The 22,026-nt window shown below is 42.6% G+C and overlaps 1 protein-coding gene across 1 annotated transcript in view; it reads left to right on the forward strand.

Moving 5' to 3' along the window:
• LOC148523024 (uncharacterized) overlaps positions 1 to 19,109 on the forward strand; it is a 42,379-nt gene extending 23,270 nt beyond the window's left edge. The window contains exons 4-7 of the mRNA XM_088473296.1: positions 13,554 to 13,691; positions 14,032 to 14,178; positions 17,689 to 17,838; positions 19,024 to 19,109. Coding sequence (XP_088329422.1) covers positions 13,554 to 13,691; positions 14,032 to 14,178; positions 17,689 to 17,838; positions 19,024 to 19,025 — 437 coding nt within the window. The 3' untranslated portion in view covers positions 19,026 to 19,109. The remainder of the gene's footprint in view (positions 1 to 13,553; positions 13,692 to 14,031; positions 14,179 to 17,688; positions 17,839 to 19,023) is intronic.
• Positions 19,110 to 22,026: the final 2,917 nt, after the last annotated feature.

Genomic DNA, 22,026 nt, shown 5'->3' on the forward strand with positions numbered 1-22,026 from the left:
CAGATTTCAGGGGTTTACTTCCAGTTGATATATCCTGAGATTAATATACTAAAATATTTATTCTATACCTGAGTGTTCCCTGACAATTATGATGGACTTCAAATTAGATCCAGATGTGGAGACAGTAGGAACACAACTTCCCATCAAATTATAATTGGAGGAATTTCCTAATAATTCTTACTATTTATTTACTTTTCTACATTTTTTTTTACTGTATTGCTATTGGTGTAACTAGGGCCTTTGTGCTTATTTCATATACACCATTTAATTATGCACATTGGGATAGTCTCAGTTGAGGGGGTTGAGAATTATTATGGATTAGGTTTATAATATTACATTCTATATTATTTGTGATCCACTATGATCTGCTTATTGTTTCAGTTTATTATTGATAGTTTATTCTAAAAATATTTAATTGTGTTAGGTACACATTATGGATTTACATTTATTTTTACAATCACGCATTTGATTCATATATGAAAGTTTTAATTTTATTTTATCAATAATTGATACACATTCACTTGGTGTGCAGTGTCACTTATCACGAATTTTAGTTTTAATCTAAAAATTCATGTAGGTTTTCAGACACACTTTTTAGTAATTATTTTTTTATATTGTAAATTTTCAAACATACACTCATTATTATTTCTTTTCACAAATAATTTTTAGATCACTATTCCTTTATATACATTAATTATATTTTTTATATGTACAATAATTTTATCCTCCTATTCTACACAATATACATATATATATATATATATATATATATCAATGACACTATATACTGTGGCGTACACATTTTTTATTCATCTATCACATGGTTAAGGAATACTTTGTTAACACTTTCACATCACTATTATATAATATACAATTAAATATTTGATGAAGATTCAATTACAATTATAATTTATATGTTATATCAGTTTGATATGTAAGATTTACTTTCTCCAGTACACCTACCCAATAATTTATATTTATGTTTTACATAAATGATTGTTTTAATGAAGGGATTTGTATTATGATGTATTTTCACGTTTAGAATAATGTTCTCAACATTTGATCAATCTCTATCGGTTGACTATACCGCATGAGTAAGAATGATGTGTTGATTTAATACTGATAATATTTTTAAACTGGCTGAATTATACACTCAGGTTAGGCTTGAAAACTATAAGTGAAACATACATTGGCGGAACGACATGCTGACCACCTATGCTGCTTCAAACATGTATATGTGCATTCTATGTGATTGTATAATTAATGTGAAAAGTAGAGAAATAGATCTACTAGAGAAGCATCTGCTGCACACTTGAGTTATACAGTACACTCTGCCCTGTGGTTTTGCGGCAGTGCACAGGTGATGGTCGACACAAGGGACAGGGGCTCTGACTCTATACTCAGGAAGCAGAATGAATACTTGCGGTGTGTGAGAGGTTACATATCTTATCTAAACAGGAGCTCCATGTGAATTAGCAAGGCTAAGGAGGAGTTATATACTATACACTAGATACAAGAATTATCAATACCCCTGACCCGGAATACTGATGGCATCCATGCACTAATAATAAAAGTGTATTGATCATTAAATAAGCATTGCATGTGTCACTGTATAAATTAGGTAGAGATAACAACTGAGGACCGCTAAATGCAAGCGCACGCTCTGAATGAGGGTGGCCGCATGTATTTTGTGACCCAGCCTCCTGGCCACTCGCTAGACTGTGGGTGACCTCCCACAGCTTTAGCGAGTGGCCAGGTTGATGGTCGCGATGGTCAAGACCATCGGGGCTTGTGACGAGACCCTTGTAGTAGGGACTAAAGCATTACTTCTAACCTATAATGTTTAATACAGTCATCTGATTTATAGCTAATGGGAGCCTTAAGAGAGATGATTAGCCATAAGATACTGGAAATATACAATAACGGGCTTTGGAACTAACATTTATGTGTGATAGAAGGACACAGACTAATCGTTTATTAGCTTCCAAGCTCCTATTCACTCTGACGTGTACCATTGGAATAAAATGTTTCAATTTGTTACTAAGTATTGCTGATACAGCGTGTGGTGTGTGTCAGGGGCAGACCTGGCAAGAGCCGCACCGGGCCCTGGTAAAATAAGGTGTGGCCTAATCATGGGAGGTGTGGCCATGCCATTTTATGTAAAAAAAAAGGTTTGTGGCACCGTGCACTGGGGAAGGAGGCACAGTTAGCCCCATCAGCCTGGCTTAAAACCAGCTTGATTGCTCCCCCCCACAGGCATAGGAGATTGCTGTGGCTGTTTCTTAGCAGCTGAGAGCAGTCTCCCAGTGCAGCTCAGCACACAGCAGAGTGTGGTGGGCTGCTGTGATGTAAGGGGGGGTGGTGCCAGAGCTGGGCCCCTGCCAGGCCCCTCCAGCAAGCCCAGGCCAGGGTAATTAGTACCCGCTCCCCCCCTCTTGGTGCCCCTGGTCAGAGTAACAGTGAAGCCAAAAGCCATTCATCCAGCAAGGGCTATTTCCACTTTCAATAACTTAAATAAACACTTACTGATAACATTTAATTTAAAAGAAGAAACTATATATTAAGTGGAATATATCAGCAATCTCCATTAGTACCAGACAGATTTAATATATTCACATTAATAGTACATTATATTTATATCTGATTTTCTCAGGTTAATCATATTGGTAATTCTCTTTTAATAACCAGAGACAGGTTATTGACCCAGATATATTTATATGAAGTATACTTATCTGTTTATCGATTTACTTTGCTATAACTGAAGATGACACTATAGCGATACATCAATATTGGATTTCCCATCAGAGGAAGGTTGGATATAATCACTTATACAAGGTATAATACGTGATAGTTATTTATACCTATAATACAATATAATAATCCTTCATAAATTAGCAGCATATAGTGAGTCCTTGTGATTTTTTTATTTTTACTTTTCGAACTTAACTTTCTTTTTTCTTGAATCCATTCTTTGTTTGAAATATTTTACTCAACAAGGTTTTAAAATTAAGATAATAAAAGTTATATTTTATGGTCTATAAACATGTATTGTATCTGATGTGCGCCACTATACGACATCTTTTCTCCTCCTTTGGAAATTTGTACATAAATTCACACATTCCAAGTTGTGGACCTTGCAGTGAATGATTTTTTTTTTTGAGAAGTGGTTGACCCAGCAGATCACATCACGTGGTCAATATGTCACCAGACCTTTTGAAAGGAGATCTCTGTGAGCTCAGTCAAATTTAATGGAATCATTTGGGTCTAGGTCCAGAACTACGCCCCCCAAATTTTTAAGCACATCCATATGGCCCAAATAAGGAAGATCTTTTGGGAGGCTGCAAATTTGATTATTGTTTCTATGACCACTATTGTCCAAATCATTCAACCTGTTTTAAATGGCCCTCATATCCAGAGACTGTTGTCACAGTGTGCCGTACACCAGTCATCTCTTAGCCGGTAAGGCAGCACTGGTTTCTCCGCGAGCAGCAGGCGGGGAGAACCCTGTGCCAGCTTCCAACAAAACCTACTTGTGATGTTCTGGGTTGTTTGTGGACCCGGGGTGGTAGCTGGAGTGATCACAGTAGCAGATTTAAAAATAAAACTAGAATTTTTAATAAGTGCTTGAGTAGACAGATAATGGCAATAAATAAAAGTCCAGGAATTTATAATGTGCACAAGAGTTCTGTGGTGGGAGTAAAAGGGTTAATGTCCAAGTAGATACAATTAAAGCTGTCCAGGTGTGCAGGTAGTGAAACTGAAAATAATCAAGCCTGGTTTGTAGTGAGCTGAAAATAAACAAGCCAGGTATACAAGTAGTGAACTGAAGCGCAGGATGTCAGCAGGCTCAGGCACTCAGGTATGGGCAAGGGTGATGGAGAAAGCGGGGTAGTCCAGTGGGAGCTAGGAGCTGACAGGCAGACTGGCAGACAGCGAATTCACAGGAACAGGTAAGCACCGAGAACTCCCTCTCAGCTAGGCTGAGATACACGTTGCACTGGCAAAGAAGGAAGGCACTGACCCTTCCTAAATACCCCATGCCGTGCTGTTACTGGCCGGAGGGAACATGTGACTTACCAGGATTGGCCAGCCGCATCACATGGCCAGAAGGCAAGATGGCGGCGCCCATGCCAAACGGAATGGAGACGCCGCCAGGCCTTACCAGCGCAGAGTGACAACAGGCCCGCACAACAACACGCGCAGCCAAAGCCCCCCGCCAGACACCAGCTCTGCCACCAGACAGCCCGCACCACAATGACCTCACAGGTAACACTCGCCTAGCGCCATGCTGAAATACCCTGGCCGTGACACTACTCCTGCTCTCTGTTACATCCCTAGGTGGGTGCCAAGCAGGGAGACCACAGTGCTTCCTGATTTTGGGCCCTCCTCCATATAAGAGGGAGTATCTGGCAACTGACAAGTTCCAGAGTATAGGCTCCAATACCTACTCCAGCATTCCTGTGCATTTCATGTTATTCCATTCCTGACCTTGGATTGTTGTGACTCCATTTTTGTCTAATCCCTGGTACTTCATTAGATATCTGGTTTTGACCTTTGCTACTCCCTGTGACCCACCAATGTTTACTCCCTGGTACTGTTTCATCTGTTTGGTTTGACACGGCTTGTCGAATACACTTAAGTCCTCTGCACTCCATCCAGAGTTCACCAAAACCTGTATAGGGAAACCTAGCCTGAGGGCAGCGCCCGGTGTGTTGGATGCAACCAAGTCCATACCTTCTTGTGAGGGTCCCTGGTGAATACCGCCAGCACATTAGACTCTGCTCCTCAGGCATAGGTCATGCCAATTCCCTAAATATGGGCTGCATCCACAATCCATCTGAGAGTTGTGACAGAATACTCTGGCCAAAAACATGGATGCTGCTGGTAATCTGTCACCGCAAGATTTACTTGAGAATCTATTTGCTAGAGAGTAGATACAGGAACAAGACCAGGCTCAGATTTTGCAGTGTCTCAAGACCCTTAAGCAATGAGTTGGTGCCACTCAGCTGCTTCTGTTGCAATATCTCCCACCTTCTATGGTGATTCTACAAGCTGCAGATGCTTCCGCACCATTACACATTCCGAATCCTTCAAAGTATGATGGGAATTCCAAAGACTGTCCAGGATTCTTGAACCAGTGCTCAATTCAATTTGAGATCCAAGGTCAAATTTCAATTAAGAAAGGACGAAGGTGGCGCACTTTATCTGGCTACTGTCTGGTCAGGCGTTGGCTTGGGCCTCATCATTGTGGGAGAGGAATGATCTCCTAGTCAACAACAGCACTGAGTTTCTGAAAGCTTTTTGGAAGGTCTTTGACTAGTCTGGGCGAGTATCTCTGCAGGGTCAGCCATTTTGCAGCTGAAACAGGGAAACCAATCTGCAGGACAATATTGTGCAATTCCGACCCCTTGCTTCTGTGAGTTGTGGTGGATCAATGAAGCCTTGGTTGCTGAATTTATGCAGGGGCTGTCTGATCAAATTAAATATGTCCTTGCATCTAGAGAATTGCCGACTTCCTTGGATGACTTAATCTCCTTGTGTATCCGAGTAGATCATCGCTACAGAGAGAGAGAGCACGTGAAAGGGAACAGTCTTGCTGCATCGCCTCTAAGCTTGCTCCATGTTTCACGGCACCTACTGAGCCCCCAGAGGAACCCATGTAGATTGGGGAGTCTCGCCTTCCTGCCTCAGAAAGGAATAGGAGGTTTAAAAATAAACTTTGTTTGTACTGTGATGAACCAAGTCATCTCTCTGGCTGTCCATAGCATCTGGGAAATGAGAAGGCCTAACTGATCAAGGAGTGGTCAGGTTAGGTAAATTTCAGTACACCCAAAACAACAGTTTTACTTCCCAGTTTTCCATTGATGTAACTCTGGTCATGAGCAATTCTTCTGAAGTCATCATGGCCTTCTTTGATTCGGGTGCCAATGGCAATTTCATTATGGCTGAGAAAGTCCAAGAGTTAAGGATTGCAAGTATGCCACTGCAAAACCGATTTTGCATCATTGGAGTGGATGGGAATAAACTTTCTATGGCTACCATTCACTCGCGGACTACAGAAGTCACCATGCAAATAGGGGCTCTTCATCAAGAATTGATAACATTCTACATTCTCCTGTCCAATCATTCTAAGTCTTCCCTGGCTCCACATGCATGCTCCTGTTCTAGATTGAAAGGAACATCAAATCCTGTTGTAGGGTTCTCAATGCCGTGGGTCCTGTTTGTCATCTATTATACCTCCACATCATCTCATTCAAAGCTCAGTCATCTCTCCAGAAGACCAACTTCCAGTTCCATATCAATCCTTTAGAGACGTGTTCATTAAAAAGGCTGCAGAGATGCTTCCTGCTCACCAGTAGTTGGATTGTGCTATAGATTTACTACCAGGGAAGGTGCAGCCCTATGGAAGAATTTTTCCCCTTTTGCTTTCAGAGTCCCAGGCTGTAACCGAATACATTAAGGAAAATCTGGAGCATGGGTTTCTCAGGGATTCTAAATCACCCCCTGGAGCTGGTCTGTTCTTTGTTATTAAGAAAGATGGAGGTTTGAGACCATGTATCAATTACCGGGGCCTGAATGCAATCACCATTAAGGACCGGTATCCTCTACCGCTGATTTCTGTTATGACCAAATAAAAGGGGCAAAGATTTTCACTAAGCTGGATTTCTATGGGGTCTACAACCTAATCAGAATCCAGTCTGGGGTCAAGTAGAAGATGGCCTTTAATACTCGTGATGGCCACTACAAGTACTTAGTCATGCCCTTTGGATTAAGCAATGCCCCAGCTGTTTTCCAAAAGTACATGAGCCATATCTTCCGTGACCTGTTATACAAGTACGTGGTGGTATATCTGGATGATATCCTGATATTTTCAGAGGATATGGCAAGTCATCGCCAACATGTGTGTGAGGTACTGTCATGACTCTGGGCTAATCAACTTTTGATTCTAAATTGTAAAGGAAGGGGAAAAATAGGGATATCCGAGTACACGTGGATAAAGGATGGTAAGAAGAGTAGATGAGTAGCAAGCAATGTAATCTTAAACCCACTGTTACAGATCAATATTGTATCCTCAGATATCACTGTCTCATGTGGGGGTGCTCCCCTGAGAGTACAAATACTATAATCACCAGGGGGGAAAAGAGAGGAAAAGAACTCTCATTTTTTGGGAGGGCACACTCAGTAGTTAATGTAAAATCTAACTTTTATTAAATCTTTAAAAAATTATAAGTCAAAACTAAAACAAAAAACATGAAAATAGACAAATATAAATATGTATAGGTGCTAATACAGCAAATATTGATAAAGTATTCAAGTCTTAATTCTTAATGATTAAAGCAGCAGTCTTTACAGTTTATATACAAAGGAAATTATTTTATATAAGGCACCCATAGTATGGTTCAGAAAAATTATATGTGAAGTTGTGAATAATTTGTATATCATTAAACATACTAGTGCTTGATGCTAGTGTATATTGTACAATATTGCATATTGCACACACTGGAGTGGGATAATTAATTACTTTATTTATGGTAATTGAACATCTGTGGAAATCAGCAGATGATTATAGATCACTTAATGAAAACACATAGTACTAGTTTATCTGCTTTTCTTTACACAGATAATGTGTCTATTTTATTCTATGCTGGCTGCAGGGGATGCTGGTACAATATTCACTAGCATCAAGCACTAGTATGTTTAGTGATATACAAATTATTCATGAATTGATGTATCATTTTTCTAAACCATACTATGGATGCCTTATATAAAATTATTTCCTGTGTATATAGACTGGCGTAACTAGGGGGGGGTCAGGCAGGGTGCGTGCCCTGGGCGCCATTGGACTGGCAGCACGGGGGGGCGCTGCCGGCCACAGTACTGGCCCGCCCGCTCTAGTTAGCCAGTGTAGCGCCGACCGCAATGAGTGCGGTCAGCACTACACATTTACACAGGACCAGTGCTAGGCTTCCAGCACCGGTCCTGTGCTGCACACCTGAGCCTGTTCCCTCCCCCTAAGCGCTTGCCCAATAGTGCCAGGAGGTGGGCTCAGGCTGTGCATAACACACGCATCGCCGTCAGCACTGGCGGTGATGCGTGTGTTAAACAGCAGCCAATGAGAGTCAGATAGACTCTCATTGACTGCTGCAGCACCCACTGCAAGAGCCGGACTTCCGTCTGGCTCCTGCAGTGGGTAATGGGACAGACATCATGTGACATCTTGACTTCTCTCCCATTATGCTGAGTGCGCCAGCCCGGGAGGATTGGCGGCGGCGGTGGGAGCAGTGTCACTGTTTGGAGCAGCAGCGTGGATTAAGGTAAGTATGTTTTTATATATATTTTTTAAAAAACCTGTCAGCACTACTGGGGGCACAATGTTGGAGGGGGGTGGCTACTACTGGGGGGTACCTCTACTGGGGAGGGGGCACAACGGGGGCTGGTGGCTACTACTGGGGGCACCATTATTGGGAGGAACTCTACTGGGGGGGCTATTACTGGGGGCACCATTATTGGAAGGACCTCTACAGGGGGGGCTATTACAGGGGACACTTAATCGAGAGGGGGAACCTCAACTTAGGACCACTAGTAGGGAGGGGAACTACTACTGGGGGCATTATAAAAGGGGCCTACTACTAGGGGCACTGCACTGGGGGGACCACAACTGGGGGCAATAACAGGAAGGACCACTACAGGGACCACTGCAAAGGGGGGTCACTACTGGGGGACTGCATCAGGGGGACCACTACTGGGGGCACTGCATGGGAGGAGGGGGGACTACTGCTGGGTGCACTATATAACGGGCTTACTGCTAGGGGTACTGCGGGGACCACTACAGGGAAAACTGTATGGAGGTGACTACTGCTGGGGACACTATATACAGGGCACTGCATAGGGGGGTACTACTACTGGGGGCACTATATAAAGGGCACTGCATAAGGGGATACCATTACTGGGTGCACTGCATTGTGGGGACTGCTACGGGGGCACTGCATAAGGGAGAACACTACATAGGGCACTGCATTTGGGGGGACCAATACTGGGGGCACTGAGTAAGGGGAACTAATTGGGGGCTGTATAAGGGGAACCACTACTGGGGATACTGTAAAAGGGGCACTACTATGGGCCTGCATAAGAGGGACCACAACTGCATACTGGGGGCACTGTATAAGGGGTACTTCTGGGGTTAAGGTGCATATGGATAAGAATGTTCAGCGTGAAAATAAAGGGGTGTGTCATGTTGACACGCCCCATTTTTAAGTGACCACACCCATTTTTTTCGCACATATCCAGTTGTTTGGGGGGGGGCTCCCTTTTCACATTTGCCCTGGGTTCCAAATACCCTAGTTACACCACTGTCCTCCAGTGATCTCAGTCGACTATCAGGAGGAGTATGATGTGAAGCATATCCTGGACTCCAGGTTTTAGAGGGGATCGGTACAGTGCCTTGTAGATCGGAAGGGATATGGCCCCGAAAAACATTGTTGGGTCACGGCCTCAGACATTCATGCACCTCAACTACTTAAAAAATTCCATCAGAAATTTCCTAATGAGCCATTTGTGGGGTATTTGGTGCCCAAACCTAGAGGGGGGGTAATGTCACAGCATGCCGGACACCGGTCATCTCTTATCGGTTATGGCAGCACTGGTTTCCCAGTGAGCGGTGGGTGGGGAGAACCCGGCACCTGCTGCCGACAAAGCCTCCTCCGGCTCTCTGTTACATCCCTCGGCGGATGGCAAGTGGGGAGACCCCGGTGCTTGCCGCTTCTGGCTCCCGCTATTGTGGCTGTGTGCAGGTGGCCACGGCTCCCTTAGGGGCAAGCATGCATCATCCTGCAAGAAGATTTAAAGTGACAGGCAAGTCAAACATGAATTACATTTGGCGCAAGATTTGAAATCCTCCCTCTAAGAGGGAGTCTCTGGCAACTGACAGGTGCCAGATTAAAGGCTCCAATACCTACTCCAGTATTCCTGTGCATTTCATGTCATTCCTTTCCTGACCTTGGCTTGTTGTGACTCCATTTTTGTCTGATCCCTGGTACTTCATTAGATATCTGGTTTTGACCTTGGCTACTCCCCGGTACTTTTTCATTTGTTTGGTTTGACCCGGCCTGTCGACTATGCTTATGTCCTCTGCACTCCATACAGAGTTTGCCAGCACCTGTAGAGGGAAACCTAGCCTGAGGGCCACAACCTATGTGTCAGATGCAACCAAGTCCATACCTTCTTGCGAGGGTCCCTGGTGAATACCACTGGCACATTAGTCTCAGTGCCTCAGACATAAGTCATGCCAATTCTGTAAATATGGGCTGCATCCACAATCCATCCGAGACTTGTGACTGCTGTTGAGTGAATTTATCATGAAGAAGGGATAGCTGAGAATGTACAGCATTTTTATCCTCTTCCAAAGTATGCACACATGGATCCAGATGAGTGACATTGACCTGCACCAGTGAAATCTGAGTTTGTAGAGATTCATGAAGTCGAGACTGAAGAGCTTGCATATCCTGTTTAGAAGGGAGCAAATTGACGTGAGATAGAATCTCTGCAATTTTGCCTCTCAGTTGAGACATATGATCATGAATATCACTGGAGGGAGGAGCAGCAGCCATAGTAGGAGTGTAACTGGTGATGACCCAGGGTGGCATCTCAGAAGAGTCCATATGTGTGAAATAGACAGATAGGAATGCAAATTCTGTTGGGAGGTATGATCACTTGATTTCTGGAGAGTCTTACTCTGAGATCAATTTTCTGTTTTGCCCATTAGAGAAGTAGAGTAGGGGAAGTTACATAAAAAGAGAGGACTGAGAATAGAATGAATGATGTAGATCACATTCCCCATTAGTGGAGCAGTATATTGGACAGATAGCAATTATTGGGGAAACACAGCCGGATGAAGATGTATTTGGTTGGATCCCTGTCCCAGGTTATCAGAATGTGCAGGTCGGCATTAAGACTTTTAACTATATCCAGCAGGAATAATAGCTCAAGAGCCAGAAATAATTCAGAAACCAGAAATGTTATAATAGTTACATGCAGCCAGAGGAAGGAGCCCTAGGGAAAAGAAACTGCTATGGTACCTCCTGTTTCCATGCACATGCAACATGGGAGGAGACTGAAACCCCCTGCCAGTAGAGTCAACAGGGATATGGAAACAGGTGGCCTTGAGAAAGTAGCATCATATATAAATAGTACCTAGCGCTGGGTGGTAATGTGGGAAAAAGGCAGTCTCCTCTGCCCTGGCACCATGTTCTGGTTCCAAAATATTAGAAAGGACCCCCTCTGGGTCCAGTTTTCCTAGCTCTGGCTGCTGGAGATCATCCCTCTGACCAGGTAAGAGAGCTGAGGGTCAGCAGCAGGAGCCAGCGGCATCTCAGGGGCCAGGTGGAGGGGAGAGAAACAACCCACCATCAGCAGTTAGCTGTAGAGATGTGGCATAAGGGGAGCAGTAACAGAAGCAGTGGCTTCACAGGTCTGTAGTCCCCAGCTTGGTGGAGAGCCGCATACAGTAGATGCTCTGGCAGCAGCAGGAGAGAGAAAGACTGGGAGCACACCCAGACAGCAGAGTGGATGAGGGGATCCCTCAAAATAACCCCAACAGTGGCAAGGCCATGGGAGCCGATGCAAGGCTCATCTGCTCTCTTCCTGCCAAAGCCACGCCCCCTGGGTGCTTGTTTTTTAATAGCATTTTCCACTTCTCTGCTTTGTTATTTTACTGCAGTAATAAAATAATGATTAATCAACTACTCAATCAATCACTCTTCCACTACATACTACAGCTCAACTTCCCTGTACTGGTCTTGGGCCTCCGTTCTAGTTCTTGATGAATGAAATCATTCTACAGCATCATATAGTTTATATTAAACTGCCATCCTGTCTGCCACTACAGTGTCACTCAGTTTCCTGATTTGTGCAATGTTGGAATTTGAACTGCCACATATTTGTGCCACCCCTACTGTCACTTAGCTTAGTCAGCCAGTTAGATAGGTGCAACCTTTTAGCCTAAACTGTATAAAAACAATATTGTGAGCTGTGATGTGGTCAAAATGGACTGGAAATTACTGTTATTGAGGTTAATTAAAACTACTGTAGGAACAAAAACAGGCCCAATGTATGTGATTTTAGCAGTTTTTATAAATTTTTGAAACAAATTAAGATCCAAAACCTGTTAGGGCAGTTTTACCAAAACAAAAACAAAAAGTTAATACAGATCCAAAACCGAAAACAAAACACAGGGGTTGGTGCACATCTCTACTCTTAGGTAGGTAAAAAGGACACCTGCTGAGCTTAGCTTGGCTCATGGCCACCCAGACTCTAATGAAGGAACACTCACGGTTATCATTTTCCTTTCTCAGCTTGAAGTGGGATCAGAGTTACGACAACAATTGATAAGAAAATCTTAATTAATCCTATAATTATCATGTTTAAAAAATAATATTTGAAGTGCAAAATAAAAGGTATCAGATCTGATACATCATGCGGCATAAGGACAAGTCTAGCATGTTCTATTATTTATACTCTCCTTCCTATACTCTCAGTTACTAGGAACATTTAGCTGAACCAATGAATCACATCATACGAATATAACATACACATTAAAATACGTAGTATAGGGAATATGGACAAAAGCTAAAAGAGAGGTGATTCATGGTCTGGGGGATTCTAACTTTATCGATGGGCAGAGCATTTTATCTTGTCCTAAGACTTCTTAGTAAATTCTGTGTATATGCTAAAGACTAGATCAGCTTAGTATACAGGAAAGGTTTGATGTATCTCTGAGGTCATAGGGCCTGATTCAGAGCCGCTCGTTAGTGGCTGCTCGTTTGCTCCGAGCGATGTTTGCACAACTGCGCATGTGTACGGATTGTAATACGCATGCGCGAACCAGTCTGTGCGGCGGAAAATTGAATGTTCGCCAGATAGCGAGTGCCTGCTATTTTGAGTGACAGACTGAGGCATATGTGGGTGGTAACAGGGCAAGGTGCTTGAAAATGGGGAGTGGAGATCTGAACACAGGCGTGCTTAAAGGTCAAAGCGGGCGTTTTATGGGTGTGCATAATTAATACAGCAGCGTCATTGACCACGTCAGTTGGGTGTCTTTTAGCCAAAACTGCTCGCAAGATTGTGGTAGAAAAAACCAACCACAAGACTAGCGAGCAGTTCATACGCTGTTCGATGTACTCGATTAATCTAATATATAGCGGACATGATGTATGATGCGAGCGGCCAGGGGGTGATTTTATCAAATAAATGAGCGTATGTTTTGCTCGCTCGTTCAGACATGGAGGCGGCAACAGACCGCAAGGAGCATACGGTTCATTTGAATAGCCACCCCCTTTTACTGAACGAGCGAGCGCTAATTGCGAGCGGCTCTGAATGAGGGCCATAGTTTCTAATTTATTTCTTTAATACTATATGGACAGAAGTGAGGTCATTTTGTCACTTATATACTTTTCCTAACTATCCCTTATCCTCTCCCCTGAATCTGTATTTTCCTTCCACATAATTGTACTACAGCTGATAGACTGTGATGTAATGCTGTCTTCTTGTTGTTATAGTGATGATCGGGCAATGTCCATTTCTGAATATATGTCCTATAACCATGACGATAGACAGGTGTAAGACAGATGATGGCTGCCCTGGGAAGCAGAAGTGCTGTAATATGTGTGGGATGCAGTGTGTGGAGCCACAAAGAGGTAACAGAATATACACGATGATAATATGTCAAATATGAGATTACTATGTGTAAGTCTCCACCTGTGCTGCTTTCTAAGAGTAGTTCTGTTGTAATAATTACCTCGCTCTGACTCAGTGGGAGTAACGCTGCCCTTATTGTGGGAGTCATCTCCTCCCTCCTGCCTGAATACCCCTCTGCTATTGTGAGTATGTTCATTTCCTTGGATTTCACAGCCAAACTGAGAAACAAACAGCAAGTAATCATGTAACAGAGGAGAGCTCAGCATGGACAGAGAATTGCTATATATGGTGCTAGGTGCACATAATAACAGCCTGACAATATTTGTTTCCCATCCTCAGAGCATTCTGGCTTCTGCCCAACCAGCCTGGAGCAATTATCATGTGTCACCGTGAAACTATCTAAGTGCCGCTCGGATGCTAATTGTCCTAAGAACCAGAAATGCTGCCTGTGTAATAATTATGTTCTATGCATGGATGCCTTGCCTGGTAAATACGTTTCATTCTGCATTATATACTTCTACATGATATACAATTGCAATGTTTACCTTTTTCACTGAATACACTAATATATAATAATCTTATTTTACCTTGAAGTATTTCACATGCTAAACTGAAAAGATCAGTCAGAGGTAGGAATAGTCACTTGTTACTTGGATTATAAGGGAATAGAAGTAATTGGTTACATGTATATCTAATATATTAATTTGTCATTGGACAAGAATGTTCTCCCCACACATTATTTATTAACAATCACTAAACATTATTTATTTTCCATGAATGACTCTATGCCCTGATTCATGCACTGACAACAACTCCTGGTTCAGAGGTTATGCCGATATTTATGCAATGGGCAGATGATTGTTCCAGTGTCTGAGTCACACTGAGCACACGTCCGGAAGGTGTTTGTACAGAGCCGTCATACAGATTTGGATATATGTAAGAAGAACAGTATAGTCAGTAAGGGCTGACTGGCAACTTTTAGCATAGGGGCAATGCATGCAGGCGGCCCCGACAGGGGAGTAGCGTGTAGCCAGGGTGCCCGAAGAAGGTGCATGCTACGGCGCCCCCCCTCAAGTGTTCCAAGGAGGAGGCGGGTCAATATGGGATTAATGTAAAGTAAAAATAAAGATTAGGGGCAGCCCCCTGTTGTAGTGCCCATGTGCATTGCCCCCCTGTGCCCCAAGAGAGGATTCCCTTACGCAGGCCTCCAGTAGTGCCCCCAGTAGTGATCTCCCTCTATGCAGTGCCCCCAGTAGTGATCCCCCCTGTGCAGTGCCCCTTGTGCCCCCAGTAGTAATCCCCTTATATAGTGCCCCCAGTAGTGGTCCCCCCTGTGCAATGCCCCTTGTGCCCCCAGTAGTAAGCCCTTATATAGTGCCCCCAATGCAGTGCCCCTTATATAGTGGCCCCAGTTGTAGTCTCCCCCCATGCAGTACCCCCAGTATTGCCCTTTATATAGAGCCCCCAGCAGTGGTCCCTGGATGCAGTGTACCAAGTGGTAGTCCCCTCCCCCCTATGTAGTGCCCCTAGTAGTACCCTCCCCCTTATGCAGTGCCCCTAGTAGTGGTCCGCTCCCCTTGTATTGCCCCCAGTAGTAGTCCCCAGTAGTAGTAGTCCCCCCCTTGTAGTACCCTTTGTAGTAGTAGTCCCCCCTTTGTAGTGCCCCCAGTAGTAGTAGTCCCCCCTTGTTGAGCCCCCAGTAGTAGTAGTCCCCAGTAGTAGTAGTCTTCCCCCTTGTAGTGGCCCCAGTTGTGGTCTCCCCTTTGTAGGGCCAGCCACCCTGCAGTAGACACACATAATACAAAAAATAAAAAAAACACTTACCTGAATCCCCGCTCCTGCCGCTGCCATCTGCTCCTCCGTCTGCCCTCCCGGGCCGCTCTGCATTATGGGAGAGACATCATGACGCCTCTCCCATTACCCACTGTGGGAGCCGGAAGATGGTGCAGCTCCTGCAGTGGGCACAGCAGCAGCTAATGGGAGTCTGTCAGACTCTCATTGGCTGCTGATCCAAACAAACACACAGCTGCCGGACCTGGCGGCTGTGTGTTAGTCAGTGTAGCGCTGACTGAACTCCGTCCGGTCAGTGCTACACTCGCGGTGCAGCCTGTGTCACAGAGACACAGACTGCCTGCTGCCAGTAGCTCGCATGGCGCTGCGGTCCAGGGGGCACATGGCACCCTGCCCCCCGGCCCAGCCCGCCACTGTAGTCAGTGATCGGGGTGTCCCTGGATGGTGACTGGCATGTAGGAGAGCAGGGGCTAAACAGACACATGCTGATGTTGGGTGTTATAGAAGTGTCATAGTGTATCACATGCATGTCACTGACATGACTCTGACCTGGCTGTGTAAAGAAATCCTCAGCCGCACAGTTGGCAAATCTCAATCAGGGAAGCTGTACCTGCCATAGGAGCGATGAGTAGTGTCATGTACAGGTGCATCAGATGGTAATAAGGCATCTATAGACACTGCAAGTAGGCATCTCAGTCCTTGCACATTTGGACGCACAGCTGTACATAGGGGCAGAATTATGGGAGACAATGGAGGCACAATGCCACTGGTCTCCAGCCCTAAAGAGGCACCTTCTCCATAGTCCACAATATATTCACCCCACTTAGGGCTGTAACTATGTACCCGGAGTGTACTGTCACAGCTGCCCAATACATGGCACCCCTTCCCGGTACCTGAGATGCCACCATACACTAGTGGAGAGCTCCATGTCAGACCATCAGCTGCTGCCATTGTCTATCTATAGCCTGTGTGCATGGAAATTACTACATTACAGTGTCAGCAGCTGTGATGGGGGGGCACCAAATTATAATGTCCCCGGGCATCTGGGATGAACTTACACCACTAGGCCTGTACAGCAGGGAAGGGCTTTATAGCGGTAATTGCATAACGGTTGCAGGTCCTCAATGTGCTGAGAATCAGAGAGGAATTCAGTCTCAATTTATAGCAGCATGAGGCAATGTCATAAGTCCCTCTTACCCTTATGTATGTCATGTATGTATGTCTTTTACAACCCAGTATAATGTTAATCTTGATTCAAATTGTAAAGCGCAACGGAATTTGCTGCGCTATATAAGAAACTGTTAATAAATAATAATAAATAAATAAAGTCATGAGTGGTGCAATGTGATGCTACAATGATGCAATTGATTTATACGTCTCATACTTGCCAGATCTCCCTGATTGTTGGGGAGACTCCCTGAAATATCAGCAATCTCCCTGACTCCCAGCATAGTTTAATAATCTCCCTGATTGCACCTTACCCTTATTATGTAACTGTTACAGTATATACTTGGGAAAAATAAATAAATCAGATATATACATTGAAATGGTATAATCAGTATAATTTCTCTGCATTGGGTATAAGGCACAATGATCCCTATGGCTACAGGCATTTTCATATAAGGTTTATTTTGGCCAGTTATATTGAGCCCCCTGTAATACACAATATATAACCAAGCCCTAAATAGTATCAGGGTGTTTTCATCAACAAATAGATCTTACTAACTGCTTTGGGGCTCATTTACATTTAGATGTAAATCACTTTTATGGCACGTCTCTCAGATGTTGCAGTACAGTCCACTCTACCACCGTGCTCATAGGTGTGGCTTTCACAATCTATCTGAAAAGCTTTTTAAAAAGTAGGCAATTATTCTACATCTGTGCATACAAATACTTTCACTTATGTATTTTACATGTATTAATTTAACTTGTATATTACACAAATATTAATGGTATATGTGTGTAGGATTCATACAGTTACTTGCGCTCATTGCCTAAAATATTATTATTATTGGTGTACTAGACATATAGTACTGTTATAAGTATATGTTTTGTATGTACTGTAGTATTACAGGTTATTCAGTAATATTATAAATATTGCTTCTACACTGTTGTTGTGATTAAAGTGATATCTTATTTCTGTAATTACTCTCTTCTGTATATACTAGTAGTAGACATATAAAGAAGCCATATTTTGTATTGCAGAGAAACCTGGAAGTTGCCCATTGTTTATCCTAAATGAACGGTGCAAGTTTCCCCCTCCTCCTCCTCTATGCAAGAGTGACAGTGACTGTCCAGGGAATAAGAAGTGTTGTACCTCAGGTTGTACTCGGCAGTGCACAGACCCCATCCCATGTAAGTTGTCACAAATTGCTTATACTACACATTTATGTTGGGTAGAAAGGAGTTGCTAACATAAACTTTATTTTGTAACACATGGGCACAGTTCCATGGTGGAAAGTAGAAATGATAGAGCCAAGTATAAGTGCTTCCCATGTGTGCTTTCTGCAATTACTGAGCATTGTAAATAGAAGTTGGAAGTATTAGGATAGAAGCAGAGTCCAGATAGTTGTGTAATAGGTCAGTGCTGGCAGCATATAGAAGTGGAGTTTCAGGGGTGACTGGCAGCTGTTGGTCCAGGAAATGTTCTCAGCAGATGATTAATAGGGAGAGAGGCGTAAAACTTTATAAGAAGTTAGAATTAATTTCTAGTTTGTCCACATCTATAATCCACCACCACCACCCAACATATATTGTCTCATGCCATCCATTACACAATGACTACATTATAGCATGTGTGTGAGGCTGCGATGGTACTCAATTGTGCTGATGGTTTTTGAAGTATTACGGATGTGGGTATGGTAAAGTGGGCATCCTTACGTAGTTCTGAGTTTGCATTGTGATCACAGTGGATTAGCTAATTATCGCAGCTGAACTGCGTGCCTACACAATATTGTTATACCATAGTGAATCAGGCCTTTAATTGGAAGTGTTAATTCTAGGATGAAAGTTCAACATAATTTAGCATAAAAATTAACTTTTATATTTTATAATCATTTTGGAAGAAGAACTAATTACAGTATAATAAGTATGATGTCTGGCTGATACACATAACATGTGGTGAATATTTGGTATATTTAGAAAACATTTTTGTGGCACAATATAAAATAAAATATCCAGAACAGCCCAATATAACAGATATCCTTATCCCAATTCAGAAAAATGAGAGAAGAGATAAAAAACAATTATAATGTTTCTTATTCTTGCAAACAATAATGTGATAACATATTTATGTATGTGCTCTCCTTATATGTTAGAAGCTATCATTTATCATCAGTAAACTAGTTAGATATGATCAGTAATTCCAATTCTCCTTAGTAAATATATTTCATTGTGGGTCCAACATACTCGACACAACAAAGCAGAAAAATAAATAATGCAGATTGTATGACTACATAGATGTTTAAATACCCTGTAATCTGCTCACCTGGAACTAATCATAACCAGTGACATCAAAGGATCTTTCTCTTTATCTTCCAGGAATATTCTCACCTTGTGCGTCAGATCGGTGGCAAAGTACAGAGAGAAGAGAAAGTCCTGGCACTCTCTGTGTTTCTGTCTGTGAGCAATAAATGAAATGTAGGAGTTAGATGCACTCACCCTGAGATGTGATTTATCCTCTGTATAATCATCAATAAAACTTTCTTTGCATTCCACAAGAGCATAATTTATTTGGAAATAAATCAAATATAAAAAATTGTAATACTACTGCAACAATAAAATTAACATTATTTATGAGCTCACAATTCAGAAATTGATCACAACAAACTAATGAGATGAATGGGGCTGTATTGCTTAGGGCAAGGCTTTTTAACATACAGTCCTCCAACTGCTGTGGAAATACATTTTTCAGCATTCCCTGCCATAATTTTGATTTTAGGACATGCTAAAACTGTCACATGGCATTCTGTGATCTGTAGTTTCACTGGGTGGACACATGTTGATTACACCTGCCCTAGGGTAATTGGTCCCACAAAAAAATGCATCCACTTACGAGAATTAAGCTCTTTGCCAGTATCACTAGGGATCATTAAATCACTCCTAGTCTGGGTGTTGAGGTAATTATCATGGTATTTGTGCAATACACCAACTGCCATGTTAACGGGCATGACATAATTTGTGGCCAGAGCATGTTCTGCACTTGGAGGCATTCAGTGCTGGCTGACACCTGCAGTGTACCTGTAATAAACACACACACACACACACACACACATATATATATATATATTCAAATTTAAAAAATGAATACACTGACACACACTGAATGTTTTAGTATTTTATTTAAACAAACAACTCCCCCACTCCCAAATTGTTAAAATGTCTTATGGAAAGAGTTCTCACCCTTGTAGGGGATTGTGGTGGGCTAGCTTAATCAACCAAGTGGGTCCCGGAAACATCAAACAGCATCACCACAATTAGGTGTATAAGGCGCCCAGTTCAGGATTTGGCTAACAAATGTGAGAAATCCCTTTCAAAGAACCAGGTCCAAGCATGCAGTCTGCACAATGCGTTTCAGTAAATCCTTCATGATTACAGCCTTAACCTGGGAGCAGGTCAGAGCTCATCACAAGAGGGATTTCTAACTCATTTAAATGCAAATTGGTATAAGAATTATTTTTTATGTCCACTTGTTACCAGGATTGGTTATACATAATGGTCCGATTTGCTTACCCCTGATGAAGTCCTAATGGACAAAATGCGTATGGTTTTATCTTTGGAGTCCAATTGCCTCAAGGGAGAAGGTAAGAAATCTGCTGTAAAAATATCTTGCCTGATGTGGGTAACAGCTAGATTTGTATAATAAACCCATCCCCCATATTATGGCAAACAGATTATTGTTGATGTAAGCAACTGAAGTTTTACTTACAAATATTATAAATTGTGTCAAATGATAAATTACATTTTATAATAAAATATCCATTTGAATCTAAAGTGAGGCCTTATCGACCATCTCTCTGGGAGTTTTTGGTGAGAGTGTTTTTTTTTAGAACTATCTGGATAAACTGAGATTATTAAAAAAATATATATATATATATTGGTATCCAGGATTGACATTCTTGTTTGGACTTCCCTAAAGTAGCTCCAGTATTGAACTGAAAGCTCTGGAACTCAGTTGAAGACTTTGTGAATTTATAGCACCATCCAAGTGTCTTTTTGTATATATATATATATATATATATATATATATAATTTATATTTATTTATGTAGAAAGACAGTAACTGGATAAGTTAAACCTTACATAGAAACTTTTTAGGTATGACTTACTAAGCAAAGATGTGCAAATTGTGAAGTGGAGGCTCAACAATAGGGCCACAGATGTGCTTTCATTTTCCCAATTTACCTTTGGGTGAACCCTTGTCGCCTTCAGATTCCGGTGAGCCAGCATTGAAACTGGACAAACAATGGACAATGTAAAATAAAAATAAAATAGAATCCATACAGCGAAAACACTGCTTCCTCCATGAGAGGATAATGAGCCAATTAATGACATAAACCCTCCACCCTAACAAGCAATGTAGCATTACTAATCAACTCCTCTGGGATCATGCCTAACCCTGAGTGGCTGACCACTACCTTGTTATAATGTTGGGCTAGATGATCGCCACTTACAACAAGCAGAAATGTATTAATATTGACTACCTACCCCTTAATTTACCTGTGCAATATTAAACACATGTCATTTATCTTTTCCTGCTGAAAGGGCTCTTTATCTGGTGAAAAATGTCTGCTTCCTAGCTGGAATCACTTCAAACAGGGCCTGATGGTGCAGAGTAAAATCAAGCCAGATTTCAACACCTTTGACTGATGATTTTCGGGTCCTCCTGCTTCATCCTAAAGTGCTCCTCTTATAATGTACTCTCCAAGCCATGGCCTTGATTTTAACTAACATTCCATGGATCATGTGCATGTAGTTCAGAACAACTGGGCTCAAGGATGCATGCTGCAAAAATAAACATCCACAGAAATAATATCACATAGTTGTGTTGTGCCCCTCCCCTAAAGTCTCAGAGGCTGTAGTTGCAAATAAATCCTTATTTTCCTCATTAGTAACTTTAAATACATATCCACTAACTGTTTATTCCTAATTCCCTCTCTAACCCTAGTTCATACACCTCTCCGAATAGTGCATTGCTGCACATACATGCCTACCCTCCATGTTTTCGCGGGAGGCTCCTGATGTTTTGAGTAACCCCCTGCACCCCCAGAAGGGTAGGCTTTTCTCCCACATTCTGCCCACTTCCTAGTGAAGTGGGCAGAATTAGGAAAATTTATGTGGTGTCCGTGCAGGTGGTGGGGCTTAATGACATGATTCTACACGATTTACATCATTTGGCTCTACCACTATGTAAATTTAAGCCAATCACAGACATTTTACCATGAGGGGGCAGGGCTTAAAGAAGCAAATTGTCAGGCCCTGCCCCTATCGCCACCCACCTGCTTCTCCTCCCAGGGCTTCTCCCGGGGAAGAGACTACAAAGGTA

Source organism: Taudactylus pleione, unplaced genomic scaffold (assembly GCF_031769625.1).
Source record: "Taudactylus pleione unplaced genomic scaffold, aTauple2 ptg000134l, whole genome shotgun sequence".
NCBI lineage: Eukaryota > Metazoa > Chordata > Amphibia > Anura > Myobatrachidae > Taudactylus > Taudactylus pleione.